This window comes from Sturnus vulgaris, chromosome Z (genome assembly GCF_052056855.1).
Source record: "Sturnus vulgaris isolate bStuVul1 chromosome Z, bStuVul1.hap1, whole genome shotgun sequence".
NCBI lineage: Eukaryota > Metazoa > Chordata > Aves > Passeriformes > Sturnidae > Sturnus > Sturnus vulgaris.
The window spans coordinates 7,352,354-7,370,476 of NC_142283.1; the positions used below are offsets into that span (position 1 = coordinate 7,352,354).

The 18,123-nt window shown below is 41.5% G+C and overlaps 1 protein-coding gene across 2 annotated transcripts; it reads right to left on the reverse strand.

The window, feature by feature from the left end:
- Positions 1-2,055: 2,055 nt before the first annotated feature.
- FKTN (fukutin) lies at positions 2,056-16,263 on the reverse strand. Of its 2 annotated transcripts, none has more exons than XM_014883860.2 (9): positions 16,070-16,263; positions 14,754-14,813; positions 12,705-12,908; positions 10,970-11,247; positions 10,096-10,228; positions 8,363-8,492; positions 7,115-7,248; positions 6,791-6,918; positions 2,056-3,733 (listed from the first exon to the last, which is right to left on the reverse strand). In XM_014883860.2, exons 1-9 carry the CDS (start codon positions 16,172-16,174, stop codon positions 3,520-3,522), a joined length of 1,386 nt encoding a protein of 461 aa, XP_014739346.1. In that variant the 5' UTR covers positions 16,175-16,263; the 3' UTR covers positions 2,056-3,519. The 2 variants fall into 2 exon arrangements, with proteins under 2 accessions (XP_014739346.1, XP_014739348.1); XM_014883862.2 differs by having other exon boundaries at positions 12,705-12,859; positions 16,070-16,243.
- Positions 16,264-18,123: the final 1,860 nt, after the last annotated feature.

An 18,123-nucleotide genomic window follows, 5' to 3' on the forward strand; every position in this document is an offset into this window, starting at 1 on the left:
AAAGGCTGTAATTATTTGCTTTATGTCAGAGAGCACCATTTGGCTTATCCTGGTTTTGAAGTGGAAAGAACAGAAATGGCTGAGCTGAGGAAGCACAGTGCTATTAAGCAAGATTATTGGCTGGTGTAAATCGTCTGCTGGTGCCATTTTACCAAAATAGCTCATGTAGATCAGTGAACACAAGTGCCAGGCAGACTCTGATGTCCTTGCACATAGTTTCTCGAGTTCTCTTGCTCTGTTCTGCAATTCACAGTATCATAGAAACACATGAAGAGGAAGGAAACAAGCCTGAGCAGTGAGGCAGCTGCCCCTGAGCTTCCTGAAGTGCTGTGTGAACTCAGAGAATTCTGCTGGTGAGTAAGAAAGGACAGAACCACGTCCCTGGGAGCCACTGCGCTGTGACAAGCCAGACCTTGGAAGGAAAGTGTCTGTGTTGTTACACATCTCATTCATCTGTGCAAAACACACAATTTCAGTGGGCAGTGCAAAGCATAGACTTGTTTTCTCTTGAGCTGACAGAATTCAGACTTCTAGAGAATTTTAAGCAGCAGAGGATGCAAGCTGTTTAACCAGCAACCAGCATCTCCCAGGCTCTGCTTCAACAGCAAGGGCATAACAAGATCAGCTACTACTTTTTCATCTGCACAGCAGAGAAGGACTCAGCCATACTTCCAGAATCCTCTCCTGCCTGTATCACCACAGTTTTTCCCATCTTCTGTGTCTGAGGTTAAAAAAACAGCATGGGGACATGGGCCCTTCTGTCAGAATATTGCTCGTGGACAGGTGAAAAGCATCAGCATCTTCCTCAGACTCTCCCTTCCCTGTGCAGCCAAGCATTGTCCATTCCATGATTGTTCTGTGGCCTCAGTTTGGCTTACACATATCCTTTTTGGAAGAGCTGCATTTACCCTTTTGTTGCAAACAATCACATTTTTTTCAAGTGTTCAAGATGCTGCAGTTTCCTCTCATTTCCCATGGCACTTCACCATCACTCCTAGCATGAGATCCAGTGCCTGATTCCAGAAAGAGATCCTTTCTTAAGTTCACATACAAACGATGATTCCAATTTCCACTTTGTAAAAGCAGAAAGTTGTAAAATACTACAGAATCATGGGAAATAGGAACTCCCTCCAGCAGGATTAACTACAGTCAGTCCTTAGCTATAGTCATCCTTGGCTGGCATTCCCCTGATGTTTTCTCAGAGACCCCCAAAGTCGTAAGTTTTACATACTTCCACATGTTAAATACTCCAGCTTCTTTGCAGGTGGATCAATTTGCATTCTTCCCATTTACTTCTATTTCCTACCACCCACAGAAAGGGAGCACACATATCCCTTTCTTTTCTTGTAACCATCTTATGGCTTTTGAAAATGGCCTTTTATGGCCCCTTCTCTTCAGGCAATGCTATTTCTTCAGTCTTTCCTTGCTGTTATTCAGGAGCTTTGAACACTTTTCTGTCTTTTAACAGCTACACATAAATAAGGTAAAAAACCTTGTTTGCTACAGGGAAGCCAAGGGACTTCACATGTGGTTGCTTCAGACCATTAGGAGAATTTAGGAATTACCCTCCTCTTCAGTGCACTTCCAAAATGAAGGCAGTTAGTAGTTAAGAAGGTAACACAGAATTAAGAATCCATTTCAAATGAGGCAATTCAGGAGAACTTAAGAGGAGGCACGCCTCAATCTGGCTGTTTCTGTGGGAATGCCAAGGCTTCAGTTCATGATGTGCAGCAGTTCCATGACGTTTACACCACTCCTGGGCACTCAGTCTGCATCCAAGCAGGAAATCCGTGGCCAGAGCACTGCACAGAGTGACAGGAGATGTGCAGTGTGCAACCTCTCTGTGCAGCTGAAGGATCCCTTCTTCTACATGTGGGCATCTGCTTTATTCTGAATATCTTTACTATATCCAAGTACCTTTATTAAAAAATAAATGCTCAAAGACAGGCAGTGTAAGAAACATTTCAGGATTTTCCTCCGGGCATTATGTCATTGTAACTGCAATTAAGTGTGTTAAATGTTGCCCAAGATGACAAAACAAAGGATAAAACAGCATTTCAAGTTGCAAATTAGACCCTCCTTTTAATCAATGTTAAATACACACTTTATCTTCTGAAGAGAAAACATTTTAACCTGAAGAACACCTTACAGGTATAATCAACTATTCCAGACATCCTCCCTTTCAGGGACATGAATTTTTTTTCATTAGTCTTTTCATCTACAAAGTCAAAAATTTGACAGATTATAATTTTCTGAGAGCATCTTTTCTTTCACTTAAACATTTATCACATCTGAGAAACTCACAGGCTTACTGCTTGTTATTACACCAAGAAGTTCAGGACAACAGAGTTATGAACATGAAAAACACAAGGACATTCACTTTTTTTTCCACTTTAATGAAAATGTACAAAAAATTTTCTACCTGAGAAATTATCCCTTACGATGTCATGGTTACTTTAGCAAGTGAATGGTGTTAGTAGGATTTTCTATCTCTCTCTTCTTAACCAGGCAGAACAAACAAAGTTACCATCCAATTGAAGAGCAAGCCTGTCAAGTTGTTGCCAGAAGCTGAACAATTTACTCCAGTGTTTCAGTGGCAGGAGAAACTGAAACTGAGAGGGTTGGCAGGATTGCTGCTGCAAATTTGATGGAACATTTGGTATTTGTACACATTTCTCCTCTCCCTTAGAGACAAGCCTCTGTTCTGTGAAACACAAAAATGTGAATAACCCCAATTTGTATCTACTTGCAGGAAAGCAGGGATAGCTGCAATTTCCTAAAAACCAGTCAAACCTTTTACAGGGAGAACACAAGGACTGGAACATTAAAACCAGAATTTTATTTTTCATGGGGAAGCCATCCCAGCAGCATGCACCTTCACATTCTTATAGAAGGAAAGGACAAATTGAAAAATGTCCAATGTGAATAGTTTCTCCTTCCATTCACTTAGTGTTACACCTCCTAGATATAAAGCAGGTGGTCACACAGGTTCTGTGCCACAGACACATTCCATTCCCAAGAGTGACCCGTTGCTTATGGTAGGGATGTACCAGCCTCAAATCAAGCACATTTGAGGTACCTCTGGTGTTTTGAATTTACAGTCACACAATCTCCTTTGAAAAAAGAGGAACATCTCTGAGATTTTCCCATCCTAACCTTCTCTCAAGCTTGATAATTGAACAGTCTGAACGTTTTGATGATCCCAAGAATGTCAAAGCCACCTGGCCACTGTTTACATTTAAACAGTCAACGGCCCACAAGTCCACTGCACGTCCTCTCTACTCCCTTTGTGCAGCTTTGCCTTCAGCATCCCTTCCCCCTAGCTGCTTTTCATCTCCTCCATTAACCACTTGGAAGAAGCTCGATGAAGGTGAAGAAAATACCTGTTAAGCAAAGGGAGGTAAATGTCTCCTTAGGAAACACGTGGGGCGTTACAAAGGGAATGGATGTCGATACCTTTGGGCACTGGGAAATCACAGACTGACAGTTCTGGGGATTGGCCCCGCCAGCAGCCAGGGCTCAGTAGATTTGGATGACATTGTCCCATTCATCAATAGGCCAGACTCCATTGTCCTGCACGTTGAAGGGTGAGCTCTTCCAGTCCCACGTCTTCACAGGCACCTTCCACTCCGGGCCGTAGTTGGCCTCCACGTACTGCAGGGTTTCACAGGGCACGTGGACCTTGAGTTCCACAAACTCAGTCCAGCACAGAGTAAATTTGGGAAAGAGATACCTGTGGCAGAACAAAAGGTTATGGTCACTGTCAAAAGGCTAGATTCACCTCTAAGTAAGTTCAAGGAGAAAGCAAGCAACTGCAGGAAGCGACCATGTTACATTTATACTGCTTTTCTTTCTTATACGCTGGACAAGGGTGTATCAGCAGTAACCAGTGAACATTTGCTGCATGTGCTTAGGAAGGAGCATTCCTAATTCTTCTGTTGCTATAATCACATCATTCTGCCATCTATAGGTTAGTGCCTGCCTCTGCTTTGCCTGTTACAAATGCGATTTAATAGTTATTCGTTCTAGAAAGGTGAGGGTGATGCATGCTTACAGCAGTGGCAGTTCACAGGTAAATTTCACAGCTTGACCAGAAGGACATCCTACACAAGTGTCAAGAGTCGAGGTGTTGAACAATACCAAAGTCTACCCGCTATCCTGCAGAGGATCACTCCCACTTCTGAAGTTCTGAAGACTTACCCACACGCACAAAAATAAAATTATCCTAGAATTCCTTTTCAAGGGTTAAAAAGAAACTATAAGCACTTCGTCCTTTTAAAAAAGGTTTGTACATTTGTGCCATGAACTAGAACTTCCCCCTCCATCTTCTTGCAAGTATGAAGTTAATTTTATTTCTAAGCTCTCAGCAAACAATATGAGAAAACAAAACAATTTTGCTTCATGCATTAAGTGGAGGGAACGAAAAAAGTGATCACGTGTTTTTTGGAAATATATCCAGAGACTGCTGATTAAACTAAATGCTTACACAAAGTCCTCTCTGTTAAAAACCTACAGAATTAACTCACTTTAAGGATTAAAACAAACAGTGTGGATTTGATTCCCAGACTCAGTTTTTGTAGATACCCATTTTCTGCTAGAGAATGCAACTGTCCAGTATTAAATTTGCAAACAAACAAGAAGCCTCAATTGCTGCAACTCCAAGACAATATCAAGAGGATGCATGTTTGTGTCAGGAATGCTAAGGAAGTGTTTATGCACATGGAAATGCAAACCACATAGCCAGACTGTGAGGGTTAGAAACCAGCTCTCCAAGGAAACAGAGGCTAAAAATTACTATGAGAAATATTTTAGGGACTTGATGAGAAATGCTTTAGTTCTCCACCCTCTAATTCAGATGTATAGAAAGTATGCCTGTGCAAATATTTTACTTTCTGAAGAAAACACCCTCTACCTTTCAGTTTTAATCTTAGAAGAGAACTTCTACCCTTCTCTGTGATCACCTAGTAGAAATCAGCATCTTTTCTGACACTATAATTCCTTTAAAATTGTTAGAGTGGATTTAGGATTCAGCATGAGCAAACAATCACTTCTCCTCTGGCTGACCTCCTCACTTTTGCCTTCCTCCAAAACTCTGACAGGGCTGGTGACTAAGCAAAACTAAGGGTCATTCTGGTGTTGCACATATTCAGATTAAGCATGCCAAGTGCTCTCACATCTCACAGTAACAAAAGCTGGATCTCTCTTCTGTTTTTGAGGATGTATTTGGAATTACACATGCCTGGAATTACTTGGCTAAGGATTCTGAACAGCTACAGTTGTGGCATGGTTCAGGGCCTTTATGGTGGCAAACAGGCAATTTTCCTGTCCTTTTCTGTGTATTAAACTACGAAACACCAGCTCAGAATTAGAGACTTGGCTTCTTTATGATGCCATGCCTAAGCAAAGTTATTACTGAATTAGAAAGCTACGTTTGGAACTTTCAGTAAGCTACCACCAAAAATAAGTACGAGGCTACAAGAGAAGGAAAGGGTTTTGTGGAAGATGGAGTTCCAAAAGAGCTGTAATATCCGAGGATACAGAAGGTAGACTGCAGCACAGGGGGTCACATTTACCCCCTATTCTCATGCCCTGGGCGAGTCATTATAAAAAAAACCAGGGGAAATACATCTCTCAAATATCTAAGGTTTGATGGAATTCTGAAGGAGCAGTGTCAACTCCACTGGCACGGAAACAGCTACAGCAATTTAGATGCAAAAGGAGCACAAAGAGAAGGAAAGGAATTTATTGGTCAGCTTGCTTTTCTGAATGCACCACACATGAAAACTGGAACTGCTGCTGTATTCTAAAAAAAATACTTTGCTACATGGCACACTTTATGTGGGGATATTCCAAGAGGTCTTTCTTTAGTCTATCTATCTCTAAATGTGCCTTTTGAAGCTGGTTATCAAAATATCTTTCCCAGTCTTTATTTATCACTTCAGAACAAAGATAACTAAGACAAGGATTTGGACATTATCTCCAGCTGGATGACAGTGCTCACTAAATTCCCATTAGCTAAGTACAAACAAATACATTTCAGACAAAATATGAAAGACAACGAAATCCTATAGAAGTCAACAGGGTTTTCAACTAGTCTGCAGCTATCTCCTTCTGAGTGAAGGTATGTGATTGAAATGAATAAATCTAATTGCCAAAACCTATATTCAGTTTGCTGAGATGATTGGGAAGCGTTTTGGCTGATTTTATACTGAAATGTGTGAAACAAGAAACAGGGGATCCTATTCAAAATTCCATTTTCAGAACATGAACAGTAAGGCCTGGAGGGATTGTCTGAGTTGCTGTCAGAACACTACAGTCAACCCAGTATTCCAAATTGCTACCTCAAAATCCCAAATTGTGGGCTTTTCTGTGCAAGGGGATTTGAGGCTTTTCTGCAATAATATTTCCTCATCGAGACAGATGCCGAAGGATTAATCTTCTACTACAAAATTTGATTGTGCAATAAACACTGTTTCAGAGACTTTTTCTCATCTTGGGTGTTTATGTAACTGAGAGCCTGTCACAGTCAGATAAGATCTGCTTGATACACGATATGCCAGGCTTGCTTTTGATTTCACAAGAGATCTGACATTTACTCTCTAGTAAGGCACAGGACTGTTCTCTCTCTGCTTCACTGGTCTCAGAGAGCAGAATCTCCACTGATTCCCCTCTGACATCCACATTTCCACAAAGAGCACAGACTTTGCCAGGCAACAGCACACAAAATGACATCAGTAAACACCAGCTTGTTCAATTTCTTTCCTACTAGTGATACAAATCCAGTTCTTACTTAAATTTCTTGCCCGATTTGGCCTGAGTTCCTCCATTCCATATGTGGTCATCCTCTTCATAGAAGAAAAAAATATCAAGTTTCACATCATCTTCTCCCTGGAAAGAGAGTTCCAAGCTGTCTTCCACCTGGAAGACAAAAATACACACTGTATATACACATAAAAATACAAAGCAACTTATGTTAGCAGAAAATAAATTAATTTTCATCAGATATACAGGGTAACTTCTATTTTTAAACTTTATTAAAGACTTCTACAACTGAAGTCAAAGTTACAAATCTACAGAAACACACACATGAAGTAAAATGTTCATTTCTACGTACCTTGCCAAATTTGTGCTTCAGTGGCAACCCTGCTTTCTGAAAGGCTGGAATGATATCTGCTTTGTAGTCCCTTATAAAGATTCCCAAATCCACATCTTTGCTGTAAGGAATGACGTTGCACTGCCTATACCAACCTGGGGGGAAAAAGTAAAACAGAAATATCCCAAACTAGTTAATTTAAGAATGTGAATTCAACAGAACTAAAGCAACACAAAAATGAACTGTCCTAAGATCACCAGGCAAAACTGAGGCCATAAACAAGACTTCTGCCTTTTTTTAGCATGGGATGAACCACATCAAAGGAAACAAGTATTAAACAAGGAAACTGCACTTATAGTCATCTCTCTCCCTTCAGAAAGCCAAGACTTTGAGAGAAAACAAGGATAAAATAGTTTCAGTTTCCTAATTTAAATCTCTTTATATATATAAAAAAAGATTAAAATTCTTTATGTGGGCCCAAATCTAATCAGCAGTTAACAGCTACAGGGCCACAGCTGTGCTTCTGATTTGCAACTATTGTTCTATACTGCATCCGAGATGTTAATCATCTTTCAATCACCACTGCAAAGCAGAAAGACACAAAGTGGGATATTCTTTTGTCTGTTTCATTAAGGCATCTTTTAGTAACTGTTCATTCAGAAATTTATATTCCATAGGATTAAATAAATACAAGGCAAATGTGCACACAACAAGTTTTCAATAAGTGTGTCAGTAACAAAAGAATCCTCACCAGTGATAAGACACTTCTACCTTCAGCAGAACAGACAACTTGCATTGCCTACTCAAATGGACTGTCATTTTGTTAAAAGTTTGTTTTGAAAGAAAAGAAATTAACGTAAACTGTATTTTAGAAGCCAGTGACAAGCATCAAATTGCATGTGAGGAAAAACAGGGTTAGAGTGTACTTGGACAGCAGAAATATGCACTCATCACTGTGTTTTCCAATTGGCACTTCAGCGAATTCCAAGTCACACAAATTAGGGAACTGTTGATTACTTCCTAGCAGGGATGAACACAACACAGATAATTGCTAACAAAACTAAATGCTTCACTGGAAATTTGCCCAGCATCTCTGCAACTCAGGTTTCTAAAGAAAAAGCATTTTTTTCAGGAGCAAAAAGGCCTATTGCAATGCAGTTATTACCTTCCAACCCAGTACATTTGCCTCTGTGACATCACAAGCAATGGAGAAGGAAGTGTTCAAAGTTTCAGATGAGTTTAAAAATGCAACACAACACAAATTTTTACCGAGACATGTTCCACTGCTTAGCCAGAACTTCACTCCCAAGTTATTCAGTGTCAGGGCAGCCAGATGAAGCAAGGATTTTGCCTTTTTCCTGAATTCCACTGCATCAAGAGAGGCATCATCAGGATACAGCTGGAAGGCAAGAGTAAGCAAGTTACTGTCAGAGAGCCTCCATTTTTTCAGTGTCCTAGGGAAAAATGACCTTAAAAATTTACTTAACTAATAACTGGGCTAATATCTGTTTTTACAGATATTTTCAGAACATGCACTGGAATGACAAGTTGAAATTAAAACTCCGAATCATCAATCTTCCTTTTTTTCCTAACCATGAGAATGAAAATTCAGAGCAGACTAGAATAATCAAATATATATTAGACACTGACTCTCAGCACTTGGCAGCAATATGGGTGAGCCTTTGTTCTGTACATGCTGAAGTCCATTCCCGGAATCCAAGGGGAACACGAGGACAGAATCAGTCCCTGCCAGCACATCAAGGCTTTTCCAACCTCCAGAACTCCATGATTAATTTATTTGGCGCCACCAAGTGTCAGAATTGGGAGTTGAGTTTCAAGGAGAGCCGCCAAGGAGAAACAGTGTGAACACAAAAATTTTCCAGACAGAGCTGTGGCAAGGTCTGCTGTCCTTGCAAAGCCAAAACCAACACGGGAGGTTGGGCAAACATTACCAATCCTAACAAAGGAACTCCATTTGGCTTTGTAATGGATTTCTTCAAGAGCTCTTGGGCAACAAGCTGCTGAAATGAACTTTTCAAATGCCAGCTGCTTATCTCAGTGTTAAAGCTCCAGCAAAGTTCAATAAACATTTAGGGGCACATTTTCTTTGCCTGTGGTGATTTCTGCCTGGAGGCTGATATTGGACTATATTTTTCTGTCTACCACACGTGAAGGGACAACACATGGATGTCCTTGTGACCTTCCTGCTACCCAATTAAGGATCTAGTCTACTAGAGTGAACAGGAGTGGTCCTCTCTCTCCCCAACACCTGAATGACTGACGATTGGAGCCTCCAGTGCTCTTTTTCCTCCTTCCATGAACTCAGAGATGGCTCAGCTTCTGTGGCCTGACTCTGACTCTACAGGCTTAACTATGAACTCTTGATCACTTTATAACTCATATCCTTTCCAAGTTAGGACAAAATGCTCCTCACACTGCAGCATAGATTTTTCTACTTGCTAATCAAGTAGCAAAATCCTAAAAATAATGCTCTGAATAGTGGTGAAAACATTAGCTTACACAGTCAGAAATGCAATTAAATCAGTCACTTTGGAATGTGACCATTTCAAATATGCCAAATGAGGAACATGGACCTGCAGGACATGGTTCAAAAAATGTAAAATTAAACATTTCTCAAAACTTTGAGGACTGCCATAAGAACAGTGTTCAGTCATGAAGATAAACAAGATCTTAGTTTTATTTATATGAGATCCATTTAACAGTAAGGGTGTGTAAAAACTATGGATATGTTGGTTCCCTTTTGGAAAAAAAATGTGGTCACAAGTAAAAAACCAAAAAGGCCACGATCCTCAGGCAGTTTTGATTTCATTACCACTTAGTAAGCTCTGTGGAATGAGAATCAAGGGTTGTATTTAGTTTTGTGCAAGTGAACAGTCCCGTTTAGGTGAAAAAAAACCAAAAACAGTGGACTGCTCTTAGGTTTTAGTCAATCAATGAAAACACACATTTCATCTCAGAGACACCACCTGGTTACCACTAACCTGAAAGAAAGCCCGAGCTTCTCTGTACCTACATTCAAGAAATCTAGAGTGGGACATCTCCTCTAGAAAACTGGACGGATTTTTTGGAATTTGAACTTTTAAGTCATCAATGGAAACAAGCAGAAGTTCTGGCCTGCATGGAAAGAAAGATTATATATTACCCTATTTAAGTCCTGTACAAACCACATGGCACTTTTTCCTTTAACTCAGGTTATAATCTTAATGCACACTACTGACAGTGATCCCTCTGTCCAAATACAGCCAAAACAAAATATAAACGAAAAAAGCAACAAGAGCTTCACCAAATTCCCCATACATTTCAAAACTGTTTAAAAAGAATTCCTCTACCTCCAAACCCCAAGTTAGTTTGTCAGATCACTGATTCCTTTATTGACTCATGACTTGAATTTGTTCAGAGATGTTCAGTGCATTTTAAAATTCAGGTTATTTGGTTGTCTAAGTATGGGATGCACTTAAGAATCAAATTTTACTCTGTACCTTGAGGCTATTTGCTTTTAAAAATTAAAAACTATTCTGCCTTCATAATTACTGAAGTGGGGTTATTTAAACATCTTACACAGTTTACTTCAAACATTTAGGCACATAACTCACACAGATTCCATGTTTTAAAAGGACAAAAGAATGGGGTCAAATTAAAGGAAAAAATTTATTAGATTTATTTTGATGTGTGAAAGTCTCAATATTTTTCTCATTCTCGCAGAAACTATGTTCTCAAACCCTGCACTTTGGGGTCTGAATCATACCTGAGCTGAATTTTAAGACCTGACTACAGGAAAGAGAGCAGTTTAACACACAGAGGAAATAATTTTGGGAGTGCCATGATGGTTTTCTCCTTCCCCTGTTGTGAACTCACTTTTCATAAGCCCCAGGGTAGCGACCGAAGTGGAGTTTCCGGAAAGGCACAAACTTTCTGTCCATGTGCTGCTTGAGCCTCAGGGGTCCGTGCCAGAGGAAATTGCCACTCCTCTCATAGAAGACCACCAGGTGAATGGCATGGGATGCCAGTTTGAATATGTAGTGCAGGGGAATTTCCATTCCAGACAGGTCATCCATCCCATCCAAGCGGGGGTCCTTGTTTATAATCTTTAGCCACTGGAACCCCATCTTCTCAGCAGTTCTAAAAAGGCCCACCTGGAAATGAGGAAGACAGGAGGCAGAGCAAGCTAAAGATTAGAGAAACCAAAACTGAAAGCTAAATGCTTATTATTAACTCACACCATTGTCAATCTTCATTTTTTAATCAGGCTTAAGCACAAATGAATCAAAAATCTCTAAGAGCTTGAAGACCAGAGCCACAAGCAATTCCAACCACCTTCTTTCCCTGTCTTAAATTTTGTCTTTCAAATTACAAAATAAAACAACAAATAAATGCTGTAAGCCACGTTTGGACTAGGTTTGTTCCTTGCCATAGCACTCTACCCTGCACTCTCCAACTAGTCTGTAAAACAGTTATTCTGCCAAATTTGGTGTTTCCAAGTATTTTAATAATAACACTACTAACACAAAAAAGATTACTCCCAAAACCTTCTTTTGTGAGGCAAATAAAAATCTCACCAAACACTGGGCACTGCACTCAGGTAACAGGCTTTCATATTTCCACAAATAAAGGGAATTAAATTCTGGCTGATTTAAAGAAAAAAACAAACCATTCAGCATTTGAGGAGCCTTTAAATTCAGTTTTTCCCCTTGAAATGTTTTGTATAAGCATATCAGCTTCTCCTCTGAATGACACAGAAATTATCACTGAGACACAAAGCAATAGGAAAATGGATTTACATCAGTGTGCTGCCATGTAACTTTAGTTTCTTGAATTCCTTCATACCTATGGGTAAAACAACTGCCTGATCAGGCCCAGAGTGACACCCCTCTTCAAATTCTTCAGTGAAATAGTCACTGACCATTTCAGTGACTCCTGCTTTTTCTAATTAAAAAAAAAAAAAAGCTGTTTGCCACAATTTGTAGTCCGTAGAAATTAATCTAATAAATATTTCCAGATTACACTTAATTGATGAAATAATCTTGGATTTAATTTTGTCTTTCATGACATGCTACACCTCTATTTTTAACACAGCCATTAAAAAATGTCTTAACACCACAGAGAAGTAGAGATACCAACACATTAAGTGAAATGGTATTAAGTACAAGGATGTGCTAAAAGAAATGTAAATCAGCAAACAATGATAATTTTTCCAGACTTGCCACATCAATACATCCTTTTCATTCTTGACAAGTCCCCAAAGTCCAGATTTATAACAGCTGCACCTACATTACAGGCTCAAGGATTTCCTCCTTCTTTTCTGACAGATCTTCTTTCTTTCCTTTTGGCATACACTCTGACTACCAGTGTTTTTTTTGTTTTTTTTTTTTTTTAATATTGCAGACAGCTTCTAAAAAGTTTTAGCTATAAATTACTCCTAATGTATCCAGGCTACTACATGGGCAACTTTTACTTTAAAGTGAAACTTCCTCTGCCTACAATTTTACCACCACAGGAATTCAGATACAAACATGAAAGCATTAAGTGACATTATCAAAGAACAGCTGAATGCATTAAAATACACAAATGTGAACAGAAAAGTTGCACTTACTTCATGTTTCCATGTTTTGTCCAGTAGTGCAAAGGTAGTAAAGTCTCTTGGAGCACAGAAGTATTTGCATTCTGGACTGGGGCCATCAGGAGAGCTTCTGATCTGCTCAATGTCTTTATCAACCAGTCCCAGAATCAAAGGATCAATCAAATACACTGGAATATTGTGACTGGATATTAATCCTAGGAACTTCCTAACCACGTGCTGTTTGACAGTGGACAGAAACACCAACTTTGCATTAAAAATCTTTGACAGAAAGAAACCCCAACCCACTGAAAGAAGGAAATCTTATCTACCAATACATCCTCTGAGTTACACTTCACTTCCATAAACAGTTGTGAGACTGAGTGAGAAGGTAGGATGCAACTGCCACATAGAATTTAGATTCTGGTCTACCCAGGGCACTCAACATAGCACAAGGAGTTAAAAGCTGCAACAAGAAGGTTCTGTGCCTGATGCAAGGGGTTATTAACTTGATTCAGTGGAGAACATTAATCAAGCACATTTAAACATCCATGGCACACAGAACCCATTTACAACAGTTACAGCCACCCTGCTACTTAAATGTATTCAACTGTAACATTTTCATTTCAGAGATTTTTAAGCTCTGGCTTCAGAGAACACGATGAGATGTAGGTCAACAACAGAGTTTTGGCAGCAGCATTATCTGTCTGGTACAGGCAGAAACAAGGCCACCCTCACAGTGATTTCAGCTACATGGACCTGAAAGGTAAGTTATGTGCTCATATTACTTCTGTGACTAAAACTGGCATACCAGAATGATGAACAGGAAAAAGTCTCTGCAAAAGTATCTACTTTCCCAACCCATGATTACTCCAGGAAAATAGATGCTTACAGCTGAAACTTATTTAAGTTTAGAAAAACATAAATAAGGGTAGAAAAACATGAATCTTGATGTTACATCATCAAGAAACACGTTCAAATTTAGTATTTTGAACACACCACTGCAGGGAATCTGTGGAAAGTCTGGAGAGCAGTAGGCCCCTGGCAGGGTCATGGAGCATCTTTTATCACTAAAGATCTCAGAAGAGCAAGTTCAACTTTCAGGAGAGCTCTGCCTTGAGTGGAAGCCCCCTGTGTCTGTGACACCTCACATCTGGTAGGCAGCTCCAAGGGGTGTCACCTCCAAGAATAGCAAAGCATTCCTGGCACAAGCAAGCAGTCCACAGAGCAGTTGGTTTGGATTTTTTCCAGGGATAGCTCTTAGCCAGAGCACCTTCCCTCTTGCTCAGCAGAAACCAAGCCTTTAAATGGCCATCCTGTTAATTAGCAACATTATCATGTTGCATCCAAACCGAAAGGCAGCCAGCTCCCAGCACATCCTTCTCCTTAACCATCTGTGCTGTTTTTCCACTGGGAGATCCATTAACAAAAAGCCTTCTGTAAAACTGTTTCCAAACAAATCCTAACTACAAATATGATAGGGGACCTTCTGATTCCCCAGGGTGGGTGTTTTGGTTGCATTCAATCTTGCAGGCCTGAAGCAAGACACAACAAATATCCCATTTCAAGCACCTAACAGCACTCCCAGCCCTGGTCATGAGGGTTGGAATGCAGCAGCTGGTGAATGCTGAAATGCAACATTTCCCTGCTTGGGAAGAACTTTACAACCTAGCACAAGCAGATAACAGAACAGTGGCCAGCAGGTTAAACACCTGGAGTGGGCAAAGGAGGATTGTGTGACCCAGGACCTTCTCAGACCAACAAAGAAGCTGCACGGCAAACCAGTCAATCAAGGACACAAAACCCTGGATCAACACTTCTGTCTCACAAAGTGCTGCTTCCTGAAACATTAACAACACATCTGAGCACTGCATTGGCAAGGGCTGTGAAGCTGTAACTGTTTCTCAATTTTACTTCGCACTGATGTTTTGATACTCCTTTTACTGAGTAAAGTTACCAAGTGTATCTCTTCATCCTTCAGAGCAGAGAGCGCCCAGTGAAGAGTGACGAGAACTGGACCCTGAATTTGCAGTTCAAAATGAGTTCTGAGACTTGTGGAAGGGCTGTGTGAATCACTGTACATACCCATCTAGTGCTGTCTTGGCCTGACTGGCTTCCTCTGACTTTGGAAAAGGCTGCGCCATTCTATCAAAACAAAACAAAACAAAACGAATGGGAAGAGGAGAGAGAAAGAAGAGAAAAAAACCCCAAAGTTCCAGTTGAATCCTTGTTTTCTTAACATGACATTCAGGGGCATTTATCCACTTTATGGTTATGGCTGGGGTTATGCCTCTGGTCACTCAGCTACAGCACTGAATGTGAAATCATAAACAACTGCTGTGTCTTAAGTATATTTAGAAGGACAACCCAAGCCTCAGGGACCTCCAGACATGCAGGGATTGAGTGGCGAGGCCTCGGGTTTCCAAGCCAATGTGCCAGCAAATGTAAAATAGGAGGATGACAAACCATGTCAGGCAAATACCACAGGGGCAAATACAGCAGGACTGCCCCTCAGTCTTTCCAGGAGTAATCCTAGACAATTCAATTTTAAAGACAGCATATTCACGTGAGAGAGTCAAGGCAGCTCGTGGCTCAGCTTTTGGCTTCTCAAAAGCACAAAGAATTTCTCAGTTGTTGTTTAAAAATCAGAAACAATGAGAAAGAAGCTGAAGGTTGCAGCAGCACCTGCCACTGACGCTGCCTCCAATCAATAAGGAAAGAAAAGCCAGAAAACAAGTCAGGGCACTTTGAAACCCACACGGTTCTTCTGTAAAAATAAAAAGAGTTCCTTTGTTGAATCGGAGTTGCAACAATAAACTATGAAGCCACCAGAGAATTTAATTTGCAGTAACATTCACTTCTTTTGCTGCTACAGAAAATCATTCGCCTGGACATTCCAGATCAGGTATAAAAAGAGGTACAAACAGCATTCTAGGTGTAAAAGTAGGATTTAAAGTGTGACATCCAGCAATTTAGGAGCACTGAGTCACAAAGCTGTAAGACGACTGCAGAAAAAGTTGGGATTTCACTCCGCCACACCAGTGATGGAAATCCTGCATCCAGCAGGTGCTGCCTCCCTTCAGCAGAGCTCTCAGACAGCGCTCGGTGGCAACTTCGGTGTAATAAGTCACCGAGCAACGAGAGCTGAGGGTTAAGAGCCGTGGCGGCTCGAAGCTGGCGGGGGCATCATTCCCTGCGGGAGAAATCGGATGGCCCTGATTGACACAGTGACTTGGATGACAGGCTGGGAATTCAAATCCGACTGTACCCCTGCCACCGGACACCGGGCTGGGCTCCCTGCCCACCCTGCAGGCGCTCCGAGCCGTCCCAGGGAATTCCGGGGGCGGGATTAGCTTAACGCCCACACAGCGCTCCGCAGGGAAACGCGCTCCCCCTCTCACCTTCTGCGACAGGTAGAACTTGTAATAGCACAGCTGGAAGAGCAGGAAAACCAGGCTGGTCAGCGACAGGAGCGCCAGGACCACGTTCCTGTTGATTTTCTGCATCAGCCCCGGGGCGCTCCGGGAGCCACTGCCCGGCCGCCCTTACCGCGATGCGGCTTCAGGCCGGAAAGCGCCGCCGCAAAGCGCCGCCCGCCGTCGCAAAATGCACCCCCCCCCCCCCCCCCCCCCGCTGTCGTAAACCCTCCTCACGGAGGTCTCTCACCCAACCCGAACACCCCAAACCCCCCACAAAGGACGGCGGTAATAAAACGACACAGCGAGAGACACGCAGGGTTGCAGATTTCTGTATTAGTACAAAACATCGCGTCACACGCAGACGGCACACGCCCCCCTCCCCCCCGCCATGCCGGGGGCTCCGGGCAAGGACCCCGCGGTGCGGCCCAGAGATGCTCGGGAGCACCGGGAACTGCTCCGAAGGGAACGCAGGGCCGGGCTGGGCCTGCCACAGGACACCCAAAAACAGCGACGCTGGGGCACGACATCAACACAAGTCACGGTCAGCGCCCATCCAACACCCCGCAGTTCTCAAAATAAAAACACGGACAAGCCCAACGCGCTCCCAGGTCGTTCCTCTGGTCTCCATCTGAAACGTGGGAGGGGTGAGGAAACAGGATTTGTACACTAGCCTCTGCTCTGCTTTTCCTGCGTTTCTAAGAAATTAACCTGCTACCTCGGCCCTGCCTGTTTGGTATTTGCATAAGCATTTATATCCCCAGATGGTTTTTTTGTTTGTTGGTTTTTTGTTTCTTTTTGGTTTTTTGGTTCTTTTTTTTAACTTATCCTCTCTGACACTGACAGCCCTAGCTGCAGTTAACACAATTCTCCTTAGTTTTCCAAAGAACAATGGCAGCTACACTCATCTGATTTATTAATACCTCAAGGAAAACCTTTAGCTCCTCAAAAGTCAGGCTTTTGGAGTTAACATTAACTTCACAATATCAGCAGTCAGTACTTTAAAATAAAAGAATATTAAGCATCTCCTTTTGGTCATAGAGCAGAAAACCCCTGTTTAGCCACAATGATGCATCATCTTCAGAATAACTTAACAGTAAAGTAAATAGCCTGCTGGATTGAACTACAGATCTTCAAAAAGATCTGCCAAAGAGCCACCCCTCTCCAAATCCTTGAAAGTGGATTCACAAAGGGAAAGGTAACTCCAAAGGATCCAGGCAACTCTGTCCAGCTGCACGCACAAACCCTGCACCAACTGCAACAAAAATCATCACTGGGAGCAGCATGGTGTCACTCATCTTCCTATGATGATGGGTGCTGGAGAAACACTAGTTCAGAAAAACCAGTCTAAAAAAGAATAAATCTAAAGTGCTTAAGGCAATTCTTCATATCCCCATTTACTAAAAACAACTGGACTAGATGTTAGCAGCAAAAATTTGACATCTGTGCAAACTATTATACAACAAATCCATCCTTTTAAGGGTAAAAAGTCACATGTTAAGGTACACCTAGGACATCAGTTAAACCAGAACTTGCAAGTCACAAGTCACAGTATGAAACACTCTCAAGCTTTTCTCTAACTAACTGTTAAAAGAAAAATTACATTTTTACATCGGTGCATATCAAATTCACCTTGCAGGTTACACTACAACTGGCTAAAAGGGGAAAAAAAAACCAAACAAACAAAAAAACATGATTTAAATGCTCTTGTAGAGGGCTGGAAAATACTCATGGTTCTCACTACACATTAGCTGGTTGTAAACATCCCCTTTCTTTCCACAAAGGGAAATCTGAAGAGGAACTGCAGCTGAACACCCAAGATCAAGACAAGTGGATGGGTGGTGAGGAGGAGGTGCCAGTCTGTCCTGATGTCTGTGCACCACAGCCCTGGACTAGAACTGGCTGCAAAACTGAGTTTGTAGCAATTTATCCCCAAGAACTCCTAGTCAGGTGTCCATTGCAGTAAAATGGAAAGAGGAAATATTATACACAGAGTATTTGCATAACAGTAACATCCGCAGATAATGTGTGAAACAGAT

Coding starts and splice junctions, on each gene's coding strand:
- FKTN (XM_014883860.2), bottom strand. CDS start 16,174: ATGCAGAAAATCAACAGGAACGTGGTCCTGGCGCTCCTGTCGCTGACC. Junction 7,249..8,362: donor AAGCAGTGGAACATGTCTCG/GTAAAAATTTGT, acceptor TTTTCCCCCCAG/GTTGGTATAGGCAGTGCAAC. Junction 3,734..6,790: donor AAATCGGGCAAGAAATTTAA/GTAAGAACTGGA, acceptor GTTCTGCCACAG/GTATCTCTTTCCCAAATTTA.